The 14331-nt window shown below is 33.2% G+C and overlaps 2 protein-coding genes and 1 pseudogene across 2 annotated transcripts; all 3 read right to left on the bottom strand.

Annotated features, from left to right (window-relative positions):
- Positions 1–397: 397 nt before the first annotated feature.
- Positions 398–2818, bottom strand: LOC104756575 (putative pumilio homolog 8, chloroplastic). Its single transcript, XM_010479182.3, has 5 exons — positions 1686–2818; positions 1430–1592; positions 1193–1356; positions 828–1083; positions 398–732 (listed from the first exon to the last, which is right to left on the bottom strand). The coding sequence occupies exons 1-5, from the start codon at positions 2612–2614 to the stop codon at positions 628–630; spliced, it is 1617 nt and encodes a 538-aa protein (XP_010477484.2). The 5' UTR covers positions 2615–2818; the 3' UTR covers positions 398–627.
- A 5484-nt stretch (positions 2819–8302) lies between these two features.
- On the bottom strand, positions 8303–9643 carry LOC104756574 (uncharacterized). Its single transcript, XM_010479181.3, has one exon. The coding sequence runs from the start codon at positions 9393–9395 to the stop codon at positions 8439–8441; it is 957 nt and encodes a 318-aa protein (XP_010477483.1). The 5' UTR covers positions 9396–9643; the 3' UTR covers positions 8303–8438.
- Positions 9644–11637: 1994 nt separating this feature from the next.
- LOC104759354 (uncharacterized) lies at positions 11638–13289 on the bottom strand (annotated as a pseudogene).
- Between the last annotated feature and the right edge of the window lie 1042 nt (positions 13290–14331).

The raw sequence follows: 14331 nt of genomic DNA, 5'->3' as shown, positions 1-14331 counted from the left end.
CATTTTTTTTGTTTTAAAGCGTAAATATCTCAATTAATTTACTAAACATAGAACTCCAAAAGAAAATCCTTTGTTTTGAAAACCAGTTATTATCCTTTCTATAACAAAAAGATCACGATCTCATAAGAATAGTTCTGCTAACAAAATTAGAATCTTTCATACCTAATTTTAGATACTAAAAAATCAGATTTGGAAATAGTCAAATCTTTTATCTTAATATCTCAACATTTAAGATGTTTAGTATCGGCGAAATAAAATCTCATTCATTAGATAATTTGATATTTCCTTTTTTTTTTTTTACATCAAAAGAATACTTTATTTTTCTAGTTTTACTATATAACCAAATTAAATAAAGTGGCCTCATAAGACGAAACCGATTTAGAAAAAACTTGGTCGGTACCAACAACATGAAATTTCATTCCAAGAACAAATTAGTACATGCAACAAAACAAAAACAAAAACAACAACAGGAGAACATCGATCTGGATAGTAGACATTGCCTAGAGTGATATTACCTAGTAGAGTTTTAGATTATTCAGAGCAACAAACAAACTTGGGGAAGAAGAAAACAACAACACGTTTTGAAATTACAGACTCGTATCCACCAGAGAAGGAGCCTTTTGAACTTCAATTCTTCAATAGATTTCTTGAGAAGATCCTTTTGCAATAAGGATTGTTACGTAGAATCGAGTGAGGCCTGATGACTTCAACAAGTGTGGCATGAAGTGAACCCTGTAATTAAACATTCCACAAAATCTTGATCACTCCTAGAATCAAACCGTTAGGAATATTAAAAGAAACTTTCAAACTTGACTTGGACTTTGTACCTTGGTGACAGCAAGAGCAGCTTGGATGACAAAATTGGCATAAGGGTCTTGAATTAGTATATCGAAATGAGGAACAGAGATGAGTTCACGCACGATCTGAGGACGGCTCTCTGGACAATGTGTTAAGCATCGTTCCACCATATGGCTACTGAACTTTTGCATCGAAAGCTCTACATAATGCCCTTTCAACTGCGAAAGCATCGCTGCAATCGCAGAAAAATCCCTCAGTTCAAGAACGAACTGGACCGCATAGTTCCTGAAAATTGATCAAGAAAAGAGAGTTGTCTAGATTAAATCTTATTATTACATTGATGTCTCTATAGGTAATAGGTTCAATACTTGTTACACGAGACAGTAAAATTTACCCGTAAGGGTCTTGAGCAAGGAAGAGACTGTTTCTTGAGATTTCAGTTACAAGCTTCTCTCTATGTTGTCCACAGGAATAAGCAATGCACTTTTGTAACACACAGCATCCATGTCGATGTGTCGCGATATCTATACAGTACTTTGTTGCATCTTCAAAGATGAACTACAAAGAGTAATTATATCAGTATCCATAACCTAAAGATTAAAAAAAATAAAAACAAAGATCTCTTTTTTACCTCGTTATCTTCTGTGCTTAGGCACTGTAAGCAACGTTGAATCACATGATTCCCATTTAAATCCCTAATGAGATTGAGAAATCCAGGCCTCAGAGCTGATTTCACCAGAGTAATCTGCTTCCTAGTCTTGATTGATTCCACTAATCTCTGAACAACTCGAGTACTTCACAACACACACACACAAAAACAAACAAGCTTTTAACTTAACATCAAACTGATCATATAGTAAACTTTAATATATACAGAACACTCTTACCCGTAAGCATTGAGTGATATTCGAATAAGCTGACCAGGCTCTGAAGTAACCATGAGTATGATCTGTGTTCTTTGTTCTTCATTACAAACATCTAAAAGTTTCTGCATCAAGTAATTCCCAAAAGGATCCATCATAAGCTCAACAACATGAGGAATCACCTCATTGAAAATGATCATAGCATCTAAAGCACTTCCATCTTCAAAGATCCTCTGTAAGAATCTGCATCCATGCTGATCTTTAGCCATTATGTAAACATATCCCTGGTACTCAGATACTTTAGGAAGAAGACTCTGTGGAGGCTTGTTACTGCTACTGCCTTGATGATCAAACAATGTTCGATGAACCAATGATGGAACAGAGTAATTATTGTTAAAACTCTGTAATCCTAAATTCACAGACTTGAGGATTTGATCGTTTTGGTTTGGGAACAGTAAAGGTTGATCCTTTTGATCAACACCAAAGCCAGAGTAATAACCAAACCCACCATCACCACCACTAGCTTCATAGTTTCCAAAATTGCTCCTTTGGTTGTTGTTTTGGTGATGAGTCTGATCTGTTCGTACATGATGAAGAGTCTTGTCTCCTTCTTCTCCAACATTCAAAAGATCGAAACTTTCGCAAAGACCCAAATCGTCACCACCAAGATTACACTTCGTCATCATCATGCCATCGAGTGGAGGAGAAGCGAACTGAGACGAACCATCTTCAGAAGAACACAACCCGTTCGAGAAGTAACTCGATAGCGAGTAATCAGACGGTGATCTGAGACAGAACCTATAAGATGAGTCACCGGGAAAGAGATTTTGATTATGACGATTGAAGTTTTGAGAGTGATGATGATGTGATTGGGTTTGAAGAGGAGACGAAGGAGAACGTGAGAGAAACGAAGGAGGAGACGAAGCTTCTCCAAATTCACCTCTTATCATCATCTCTGTTTCTCGTTTGTTCTACAAAAACACACACAGAACACAATCTAAAAGGCACAGAACACAATTATACAGAAGCAAAAAAAAAACAAAGACGAAAGTGTTTGAGAAGCTCACTAAGAAAGGGAGAGAGAGAAGGAGAAGGAAGGGAAGGGTTTTTAAAAACAAATTATATTTTTTTTTTAGTTCTTTACTAAACGATAAAGTAAAATGTTTTTGTAAAAAAAAAAGTTCTCTTAATAATAAGTCAATTGGATATAAAAGACTATGAGATTAAATAGGCTATATATGCTCATTTATTACTATTTTGGCACAGATCTGAATCAGATTACACAAAAAAAAAAAAAAAATAAGTTGGGAGTATCAATAGATTTTAGTTAAAATATAAGTGAAAGTTTTCAATTAAATAAAAGTGAATGAAATAATATTGTATGACTGAAAAGATAACTTTGTTATTTTAAAATTATTGCCAAAAAAAGTTGTAAAAATAAAAGTTTTGTGTTTATTCTTCAAACCAATTGTTATGGTGTAAAATATTTAAAACCAATAGCAAGGATTTGTTAATTATGTTTTGGTCGACTGAAAGATGTCAAAGAAAGAAAATCATTACTCATTAGTATTACTAGAGATGAAACCCGTGCGTTGCGCGGGGTTCTTTGTTATTCTATTGACCATTCTATTTTATTTTTGAGAAAATATCAATAAAAGCATGAAGTTAGCAAAAATATTAATTAAATTGTCAATTTTTATTATTTTTTAACGTTAAATCGCAAACTTTTGTTAATTTTGCCAAATAAAACACATAGTTAAGTCAACTGACGGATATATTTTATAGGGTTAAGTCAACGTCGGTAAGATCCGTTAAACAGTAAAATGACGTCGATTTGTAATATTAAAAGAAAAACATGATATGGTGATTCGAACCTGCCACCTGTTGGATGAGTTAATCAATACTTAACCAAACACATATTTATATATTTTTTGGTAATCTCTTATTTGGACTTTCTCCTTCTCACGATCGATAGAACCGCGTACTTATCAGTAAAATTTTCTTTCTTCCTCATTTAAGCGTTTCCATTGACCAATTCCAATATGATTTTTTTTTTCTATTTCTCCATTACGATTTATCAAATTTTAATTCTATCTCACTTTCTAGATTTCGTGGCGGAGATCACCATCTCCTCGCTGAGACATTCCCAGGGATGGCGGTGGAGTTCAGATGACGATTCCCACGGAATCCATTGGCGGCTTAAATCTGAATTTGAGAAAAAGCTGAGGTTCAAATTCTTTGACAATATATATTTTTTGTTATGTAAAATTGTCAATATACGCAGTGGCTCTGTTATTTTATTTTTAACTTACAAACGACGTCGTTTCACTGTTTAACAGAAGTTATCAACGTTGACTTACATTGTAAAATTCATCTGTTAATTGACTTAACTATGTGTCTAATTTGGTAAAGTCAATAAACATTTATGATTTAACTGAAAAAATAATAAAAGTTGACAATTTAATTCACCACAAGCAAAGTTGAGCCTTTTTAAAAACGTTTTTCTATATAACTTCATGCTTTTAATTACATTTTTCTCTTTTATTTTTATACACATTTTATTTATTTTTCCTTTCCTGTGTGTTTGTGTATGGTGTAAGCTGTTATTCTCTTTCATATATATCTATATTGTATTATTAAGGCCTCAATATATATGTGGCCAAAATGGGCCATTTTTACTTGGCGATTATCCAAAGATTATTTATTACCTTGTTGGGCAGTTCTTGTTTTATTATAGGATTTTACCGTATTTTTGTTTTAATTTTCTGGTAGCTTTGTTCTGAAATGAGAGTGTCCGTACTTAATTATCTTCTTCATCCAGTCATTCTTCGTGACTATTTTTGTCCTTTTCCTTTGAATTCGATTGTTCATCATCCACGTATGAATTTTTCTTTCAATTTAGGAGAGTGGTTGATTGTTTGATTGGTGATGCTTCTGGTAAGTCATGGGAAGACTGTTTATTGAGTCTATTTTGGTTTCGCTTGCTGGTGGAAGCTAAGTAGGTTGTTTAGTAGATTAGATTGTTGTTATTTTTATTTTGATGCTCGTTGATAGTGTATTATTCTATGTGTTGTTGTGAAGAGTTTCGTTTCTTTTTGTTTGGTTTATCTAGTTATTAAGTTGATTTCTATGAATCTAAAAGATTAAACTGTGTTGGTCCAACCTCCCTTTTGTTTTAATTTTGTTTTCTATGAATCTAAAATATACATAGAAATACCATTTTGTTTTCTTTTCCTGTATATTTTGAAATTTTTTTTTACTGGTTTTGATGTTTTGGGCTGATGGTTTATCTTAGAATCATGTCGATTAAAAATGTCTTGATAGTGATATTTCTACGTTTTTAATATTTTGTCATCAAAATACTTATGTTCTGGAAAATTAAATAAAAAAGAGTAGGCTTATAAAACTGGATAAAGCCCACATAATTTCAAATTAGAGACAAAGTCCACAAAATTTATAAAAAAATTATGCTGAGGTGGAGCTCTCTAATGAGAGAAAACTCTGCTATTATATATATGATTAGCTTTTTGATATCATAACAACATCGTTTTAATAAAAAAATTTGAATATGCCAAATAATAATAATAATAAAAATGGATAGAACAACCAAATTTATAACACTAGTATATATTTGTATATATATATATATAATAGTTACCAATTATCTTCTTACAATTTTATCCCAACTCCTATTATTTGGGGTCCAATTATTTTAATTTTAATAATATAATTAGTGTCAATCATGGTTATTGTTATTTTGTAGGTAAATCCAACATAACTGTAATTAATTATATTATTTTGTTTTTGTGTTAGGGCAATTTTTTTTTATGAAAAGAAAACCTTCTAAACCCCTTAAAAAGATAGACTACTTATGATATTAAACAAGGTTTACCAGAAACACATATATAAATCAACCATATATTACACAAACACAGGAGAAAAACATACATACATAGTTCTGTAAAATAACACAGTGGCAAACAATGAACATAATGGATAAGAGAATCTTTACCAGTACCAGAACCGATGACTGTAATTAATTATATTATTTTGATCAAAATTATATTATTTTGATTAATTAATTAATCACCCAACCTTTACTAGTACCAGAACCGATGACTGTAATTCGCTCAACCAAGAATTGGAGCAAGCTTGGTTGTTTTTCCATTAAAAAAGCATCCCAAACTACCCTAAATTTCGAGTGGGAGATACGCCCATTAGATGGTCAAGATCATATAGAAATCCTCTCAAATATGGTGAAGATCATATCCGCACATCGAAGGCATACCTCAAATATGAATTCAGTAAGAATGATGAGCCAATACAAGGAGATCCATGTAGCATCAAAGGTTGGGTGATTAATTAATTAATCAAAATAATATAATTAATTACAAAATAATATAATTAATAAATTATACAAGAACATAACTGTAATTAATTATATTATTTTGTTTTTCTGAGAGGGCAATTTATTTTATGATGAAAATAGAAACCTCTAAAACCCTTAAAATGTAGACTACTTATGATATATTAAACAAGGTTTTAACTCTCAAAAATGGATTATGGAGTACAAGGTATGTACAAAAAAAAGTCTCACAAGAATGTGAGTGAGTTTATTTTTCTAATATATATTTGTAGTTGATTAAAAAATCAAGAATGCTAACCTTCTCTCTGTTGAACCTATATATTTTTTGGAGAGAATTTATGTTCTTGATAAGAAAGTAATCTATTATTATAAGTTTATTTGTGTGTGTAAAAGAAATACATGATCTAGGAGAGTGTGATGATTGTCTATTTATAAATTCTAAATAGATTATTGGCATCCATGACATATAAATTGGCAATTGGCAATATTAGACCAGTAATTAATGTTTTAACTTAAAGACCAAATAAGTGGAAATATTTTTTTGTTTAATAAACGATGACTTATTTACTTTGGAAAACAATGATGGCTTATTACCAAAACACTCTTACAATTTATATCTCTATGCATTTTAAGAATAATAAATCATTATTGACCAAAAATAAAAGAATTAGAAATCTTAATTATCTAACAGTTAAATCTTAAAATATTATTAAAACGTAAAACGACATGCTAGTATTACTTTTCTTACTAATGTATTCATATAATGCTATGAAAAATAACTAAGAACCTATTATTGGATGAATGATTTGTAAATTCATATAGAATTGTAAAATTATGGAAATAAAAACACATGTATTTTGAAATAAGAGGTTTTATTCTTGGATTTGAATGCTTCTATTTTTTACTTGCAAATTCATTCAAATCTATTTAAAACACAATGTGGATTTTGAAATCTAAAAATAAATCATTAAATGAATAATATGGAATTTTAACAAGTATTTATAATTCATAGAACTAATAACACAGGTTGCACCCAAAAAAAAAAGAACCAATAACACATAATTTTGCTTGAATAACACATGATTTTTGTTTAGATTTCTAAATCTATTAAAATCATAGAACCAACAACCCTTAAATAAGTAGAATCAATAAATTATTTAAGCACAAGGTCCATGTTGATTTAAGTGCTAATGTCACTAGTCATTCATCAAAAGAAAAGAAAAAATTACCTACATTATAACTTTGGTATTTATTTTCTAGAAAACGCTTCAAAAGCATTGCATAAATTTGTTCACCGAGAAAATAAATTAGTTCACTAGTTCGATTTACCTGTATTATTGAAATTACAATTCAATAGACATATAGGGCAAACTGATTACAAGTTAGTTCAATAGACATATAGGGCAAACTGATTACAAGAACTAACTGTGAAGAATAAGAATCACAAAACGAAATTATAACATATCTCTTTTGTATGCTATATTATTACATATGCACAATAACGAAACAAAAGGTGTAAGAAATCAAAGTAATTTAATTTCATGAAACAAAATGATCTGTTCATAATTTGTCTACAACGCGTATCATCTTTCTTTTGGAAACTTCGTGGAAATTATTAAACCTTCCTTATATAATCATGGATCCCAATTAGACAGACCGTAATATAGTTGACTATAGGCTCTATAAATTGGTTCCCTATAGACTATAGTCAATAAGTTTCTATTTCTTGTTAGTATAAATCTGAGTCAAGACATAAGTATGACAAGGAATATCATTAATATGGTTTCCAAATTAGGAAAGGCCACGAAATGTATGGCTTCTGACACAAGCTACTCGCTTTTTGACCACTTTATATTGCTAGTAGCTGCGTATTATGGCTTTCCTTAGTCTTAAGTCTTAACTTCCTCGCAATTTCCACTCTTCGGGTCACCATCCAAAGTATCAGTTTGCTTCTGCGTCAACGTCAAGTACTAAAGCTTATGTTTACGTCGATTAGTATCTTGTTCTTACGTAATCAGATTTTGTATTTGGATCAACCAATAATCCAATATACATGGGCTTCAAACATATCGATGATATTTATCATGTGCATGTCTTTCCCACTTCATATTGTTTGTTTACTTGGGCCATTAACCAAACGTATATTCTATCATTTAACTTTTGTTGATTTGAGTAATTCGAATTGTTTGGTACGTACTCACAAACTTGGGCCTCGTACATACATGTTATGTAGGAAGAAACTTGTGCACCAAACTAATAGTAAGAAAGTTGGACGTACGTAAACTAAGTGAAACATTGTATGAAACCAGTCTCAAATCTTTTTTTCACAACAGTATTATTGTAAATACAAAAACTTACTTCAAATTTACAAGAAAAAAAGTATTAATTTTTTACAAAGGGAGTAAAAAATATCACTTCTTCCAGCTTCGACTACGAAACAGAGGATCTTGAATTCCACCGACAACCCAAGTTTCTTTGGCAATGTCTGCAGAGAGTTTGTAATAGTTTGTGTCGTAATCCATCACAACCAAATTCATCTTCTTCGTCTCTTCCTCCATCAATGATCTCAAATCCTTCTTCTTCTTCCTCACTGTATCATTCTCTTCTTCTTTTTCTCCGCTCTGTTTTTCAATGTTACCACCTTCCTCTGTTTCTACTTTCTTCTCCTCTAACCAATTCTTAACCGGCGCAGATCTACACCGCATCAGCAACAACGCGTTTGGCGGAGGAACCGCAGTTTCTACATCCGAAAACGCGTTTTCCTTTTCGTCAACACACTCTTCATTGTTCTGCTTCTCATGTAAAACCATAAACCATTTCGAGAAAACTGTCCCCGAGCTTTCATCTTCTTCCTCCTCTTCCTCTTCCTCTTCTTCTTCTTCTTCTTCTTCATCATCTGAGATCACATCCACAGGAGGAAACGCACCGAAACACCGGAAATCAAAGCTGAGGTCACGTAGACAAGTCAAGAAGCCCATGACATCTTTCTTGATCCCAAACAACTTACTCTCCGACTTGTTTCTATGTATCTTCTCCATCTCCGCCATCAAAGACTGCCAATTCTTTCTCCCACCGGTACCGTTGTCGCCTTTGCTCGGCCGCACTTTGATCTGACCAGCACACGTGACTTTCGGAGATGTAGGTTCTTCTGCTATCTCCCTTCCTCCACCGCGATTCTGACGGACTCCACCGCCACTGACTGAGAGCTTACTGAGGCTGCGGCGGTGGTGTGGAGCATTTTGACGGCGGTTAAAGGAAGGAGAAGGGCTAGAAATGGATTTGGAAGGTAAAGACAAATGTGTTCTTGAAGGGAAACAAACCATCAAATCTGCTGAGTAACCTGAAGACTTTCCTCCTCCTCTAATCATTTTTTTCCAATTTGATTTTCTCTTCTTCTTCTTCGATTTGTTTCTTAGGTATATATGATCGATCTTGAAGATGGTGGTTTTAGCTTTTTATGAGTTCTGCTACTGGTTTTAAAATTGCTTTCCTCTTCTTTAAATTTTTTGTTTATTTTAGACCTTTGTGCTGACAGCTCCGCAAGCTTTAGCTTTTGAGAAATCTTTTTATTTAAAACTATTATATTAAAGTAAATTGACCATCATTATGTGGTTTTGATTGCTACCATCAAGTATCAATTTCAACCATGTATTCAAATTCATAAAATTCTACGAATATTAACCGTTCGGTGTAAATTAAAAGACATGTTACGTTGTTATTTATGTTTGTTTTTTCATCATGCTTTCTTCTTTGCATTCTATATTTTAAAGCTATTTTGTTTATACAGTACAATGTTAACGTATATATATTATATATATATATATAAGGCGGATACGAATGTGACAATGGTGATATAGTTGATGATCAAGTAGGCCATATAATTGGGAAATTTTTTAAAGGCTTTCTCTTTTTCAACTTTACTATACCAGATTAAATGAATGAAAGAGATGCAAACTATGTTGACTTGTATCTCTCTCTCGTATTCCGTTCGACTTGAACCTCTCGTATGCAATTCGACTTGAAACTAAACTGAATTCAAAACAGAATTAGGTTTATCAGAACTTCACTCGGAATATTAAATTATATAACATGTTAATATTGTACAGCATAACCAAACTAATGACCTAAAGATTACTTAATTCAACATGCTTAGAATAGAAAATTAATTGATCAAATATCACATATATATATATATATATATATACTAATTGGTTTTGGCTACCACTTCTGTTAGTGTTTTGGATTTAGTCATCATTCGTGACTATGGGCTATAGTTGAGCTAATATCCGCACTAATAAAAAGCTTTGCTTAACAACTACAAGAGATATTATTCTGTTATACATACAATTTGTTTGCAAAGAACTAAAACGTTTTGATAATCATGTTAAATGTATTGACCACATCTTCGATCGTATAAACCTCACGTTTGTATAACTCCGCAGCTTTGAAAAGTACAAATAACGTGATTTATTTAGTTTGTTAATGATTAATCAACGACCTTTTGGTCATAATGGTACTCGATGGTTACGAGCCTACGACAATGATTACAGGAATAGATTAGGTGTTTTCAATGATATCAGAATCAATCATTTATCGATTCTTTATTACTTAAAGCAAAGGAATCTCAAACCATTGATATTTAATTTTTAAGTCACTACTCATATATATAAGTTTAAAGAATGGAAGAAGGTGATGATGCTTAGCGGCGGCAAAGAACTATAGTAATGTATGGTTCTTTCAACGTCCAAAAAAGACAATTATGTTTGGTAAACAATCGAGTGGCATATATAATAATTCCGCAACTATATAGTTTCTATCAATCATGTAATGTTACAGAATCATGATTTTAATGCCGTCATTTCTCAAATTAGTATCATGTTATATCATGCCTTTTTCATAAATTATTAGTGTTTTAAGCTAACCGGTCCACGTTTTAATAACTCTTTATATAGGCGGTTTAGACGGTTCAAAACTTAAATCCGGTTGAAGTTTTTTTTTCTTCAATCTTTGGGCCACAACTGGCCGGCCCATTAGCCAAATGGACTTACCTCTGCCACTGCACTAAGATCACTTCACCCGGTTGAAGCTTTTTGCTGGGTGTATATCACTTTTCTTGATACGCCATTGTTCTCCATTCTCTGAGGATTGTTGGATCAAGAGTTAAAGGAGAGGTTTAGATATTGTTTTGGTGAACAAAAGCAAAGAGTCTCTACAAAAGGTTGTGAATTAGAAAGATTGTTATGTATCAATTACTCCTTTATTTTTGTGTCTATGGTCAGAGAGATATTTCACATATTGTTTATATAGTAGCCAAATGATTTAAGAAATTCTTTTGTTTGTAACCAAAGACAAATTCTTTTCATATTTTAAAAAGTTGTTACCACTTTGTTTGACAGTAATTTGATATAAAAATGTTAACAATAATACTGCAAATAAAAAAAAAAGGTTCAGCCTGAAATTACCATTCAGGAGAGACAAAGACATGTCCAAACAGATCACACAAGGGTCACAGTACCATTTTCTGCAACAAGCAGCCATCATTTGAGAAATAAAATACTACATCTTAGAAGAACTAAGACAATCAGACTCATCACAAAATATAGACCACCCTCAATCTAAGACAATGGGGAAATCTTTTCTTAACCCATCTTGATCTTCAACCTCACCAGTTTTACCACAATCCTCGCTCTGTCTTTCTTCTGTCTCTTCTGCTTCCTCACTGATAGAGCTATCACTCGTGAGTGGAACACTGATGATAGCAGCAGGGTCTAGCTCGAAAGAACCAGCGGGAACTCCCTCTCTCTCCTTCCCATTCAACTTAAGTGATGGCACCCTGTGAGAGAATCTTTGCATTTCCTCTTGTGCGATCATGAGTGAAACGACTCCATCCAGCCCAGCTTGTTCATAGACCGATACAAATCCCTCAACTTTTCCTAAATAGGCCACTCCAACACCTAGACAATCGTCAAAGGTGACCAGAACTTCCACAAAGTCGAACTTATAAGGAGGCATGTGCTGTTCCGGGTTACTGTTCCAGCTTTTGCTCTAGCCTCTGAAAAGAGCCCATGTTTCTCCTTTCCTTGGATTCACAGCGATGAAGTGTCTGCTATGTATGATGGGATTCATCACATGAGAAAAGGTCAACTGGCTTATGGTTTCTGTGATCCCTAATTTGAACCTCCCACAAGCAGCAGGAACATAATCCTCATCTTTATGTTCAAACCATGTCAACTGAATACTCTTCCCACGTTTATTAATTTTCTTGATCCGACCATACAACCTAGGCATAGAATCTCTACCATCGTATAGAGCCCATACTTGACCAGCCTTAAAAGATCTCATCGTCTTGCTGAAATCTGCAAACTCTGAATCAACACACAATAATGGCTCAATGGAGACAACAACTTCTTCAATATCTTTTTCATGTCCTTCACTTATCTTTACAGGAGAGGATGTAGAAGCCGAATCTTTTTCCATGTCTTCATCATTATGGTTGTGTTGTTGTGCAAGAGCCTCAGCATCTCTACCATTCGTTTCCAACAGTGAAGGCCCAGAATCCAGCCTAGGTCTCTTCCGAGTCCCCCCTGCTTGCATTAATGGTTCTTCAACTTCTCTCTGTTTCAATTCAATCTCTTTCTCCCTTTCTTCAAGTTCCTTTTCCTTTAACTCAAGGAACTTCCTCTTCACATCAATCTCTATGGCTTCTTCTTGCTTTCTCAGTTCAAAAATCTCTTCTTTCTTCTCCAGTTCAGCTCTGATGGTATCATTCTCCCTCGCTTCAAGTTCCTTAAGAGATGCTTCCATCAGCTCAGCTTCCTTAATCCTCCTCTCCAGATCCAGAATCTGTTTCCTTACAGACTCCTCCTTCAAATCCACTTCCATGGCTCGCTGCTTTAATAAATCAAACTGCTCGTCGATTTCTTCCGACCGTAGCGATGAATCAAGAACTGATGAAGCTTTCTCATGAATCTGGTCTAGGATTTTATGCATCTCCTCCTTTTTTTTATCAACCCCCTCTAAATCACCCTCCACTACCATTAGGTCATATGCAGAAACCCTAAGCATTCAAAAATCAAAAGAAACGAACAACTAAAAAAAACAATCTTTCATGAAAAAAATTACAATTTGAGACAAACACACCGCAGAAAACAAAAGATTTCAGAGAAAGAAAACCTTTGTCGAGGTTCGTCTTCAGTTTGTGCCGGCTCCAGATCCTTCTCCGGCGTGTCTCTTCCGAAAGGTTGTGAATTTCCCAGTTCCATTATGATTTTGCTTCGGTTAAGTTGCTGAAAGATTGGAGCTTTTTGAGCTCTTGGAAGAAGTATTCTGAGAAGGTTTGCTTTTTTTTTTTTTCAGTTTGAAAAGAAGAGAGAGATGATTGAAAATTCAAAATAGAATAAAATGGAGGGAGGATCATAAAAAAAAAGTTTCGGGACAAATAGGTACGTCTTTTTGTTTTACAGCCGTTGGATTAAATTACTTAACCGTTAGATTAAATTATCTTTGACCATTGGTTTACTGAAATCATATTTTCTTTTGACCAGAGTTTTCTGCTGATTTTTTTAGCCGTTTGATTTCGTTTGTCAGAAGATGAGAATCACGAGATTTTTTTTTTTTTTTTTTCTTTTTTCTCAACATCAACTTTTCATTAATCAAATGGGAGAGTAACCAGTAGACCAAAGCTTGTTATTTGGGAATAGGTTATAAACTTTAATATATATGGTGATATATTTAGGATGGCATTTATTTAGGAAGAGATTAGAAAAAATCAGAATGACATTCCTCAAATGCGCATCCAGGAGGTTCGAGCCCGCGACATCGTGAATTTACAAGTGGGAGACTAACCAGTAGGCCAAAGCCTGTTATTCGGGAATATGTTATAAACTTTAATATATATGGTGACATATCAATTATGGCATTTAGGAAAGGATTATAAAAAATCAGGATGGCATTCCTCATAACAATGGCATTTAATATATATGGTGTTCGAATACGCGACATCGTCTAATTATAAGTGGGAGAGTAACCACTAGGCTAAAGCATGTTATTCGAGAATTAGTTATAACATTTAATATATATCATGAAATATATAGGAATAGATTAGGTAAAGACTAAAGACTGAATGATATTTAGGAAGGGTTGAGGTAAAAAATATACACACCCCACAAAGAAACACTCACCACACACAATAGAGATTGAGAAACACATTTTTAAAAAATTTATAATATTCAGGAAAGACTCCTTGAAACTCAGGATATCCTTCATGAAATTGTCTTATGAATATCAGTATGCTATGAAGTTTAC

Source organism: Camelina sativa, chromosome 17 (genome assembly GCF_030686135.1).
Source record: "Camelina sativa cultivar CO46 ecotype springtype chromosome 17, ASM3068613v1".
Taxonomy (NCBI): domain Eukaryota; kingdom Viridiplantae; phylum Streptophyta; class Magnoliopsida; order Brassicales; family Brassicaceae; genus Camelina; species Camelina sativa.
This window is presented reverse-complemented; position numbering and strand designations above follow the sequence as displayed.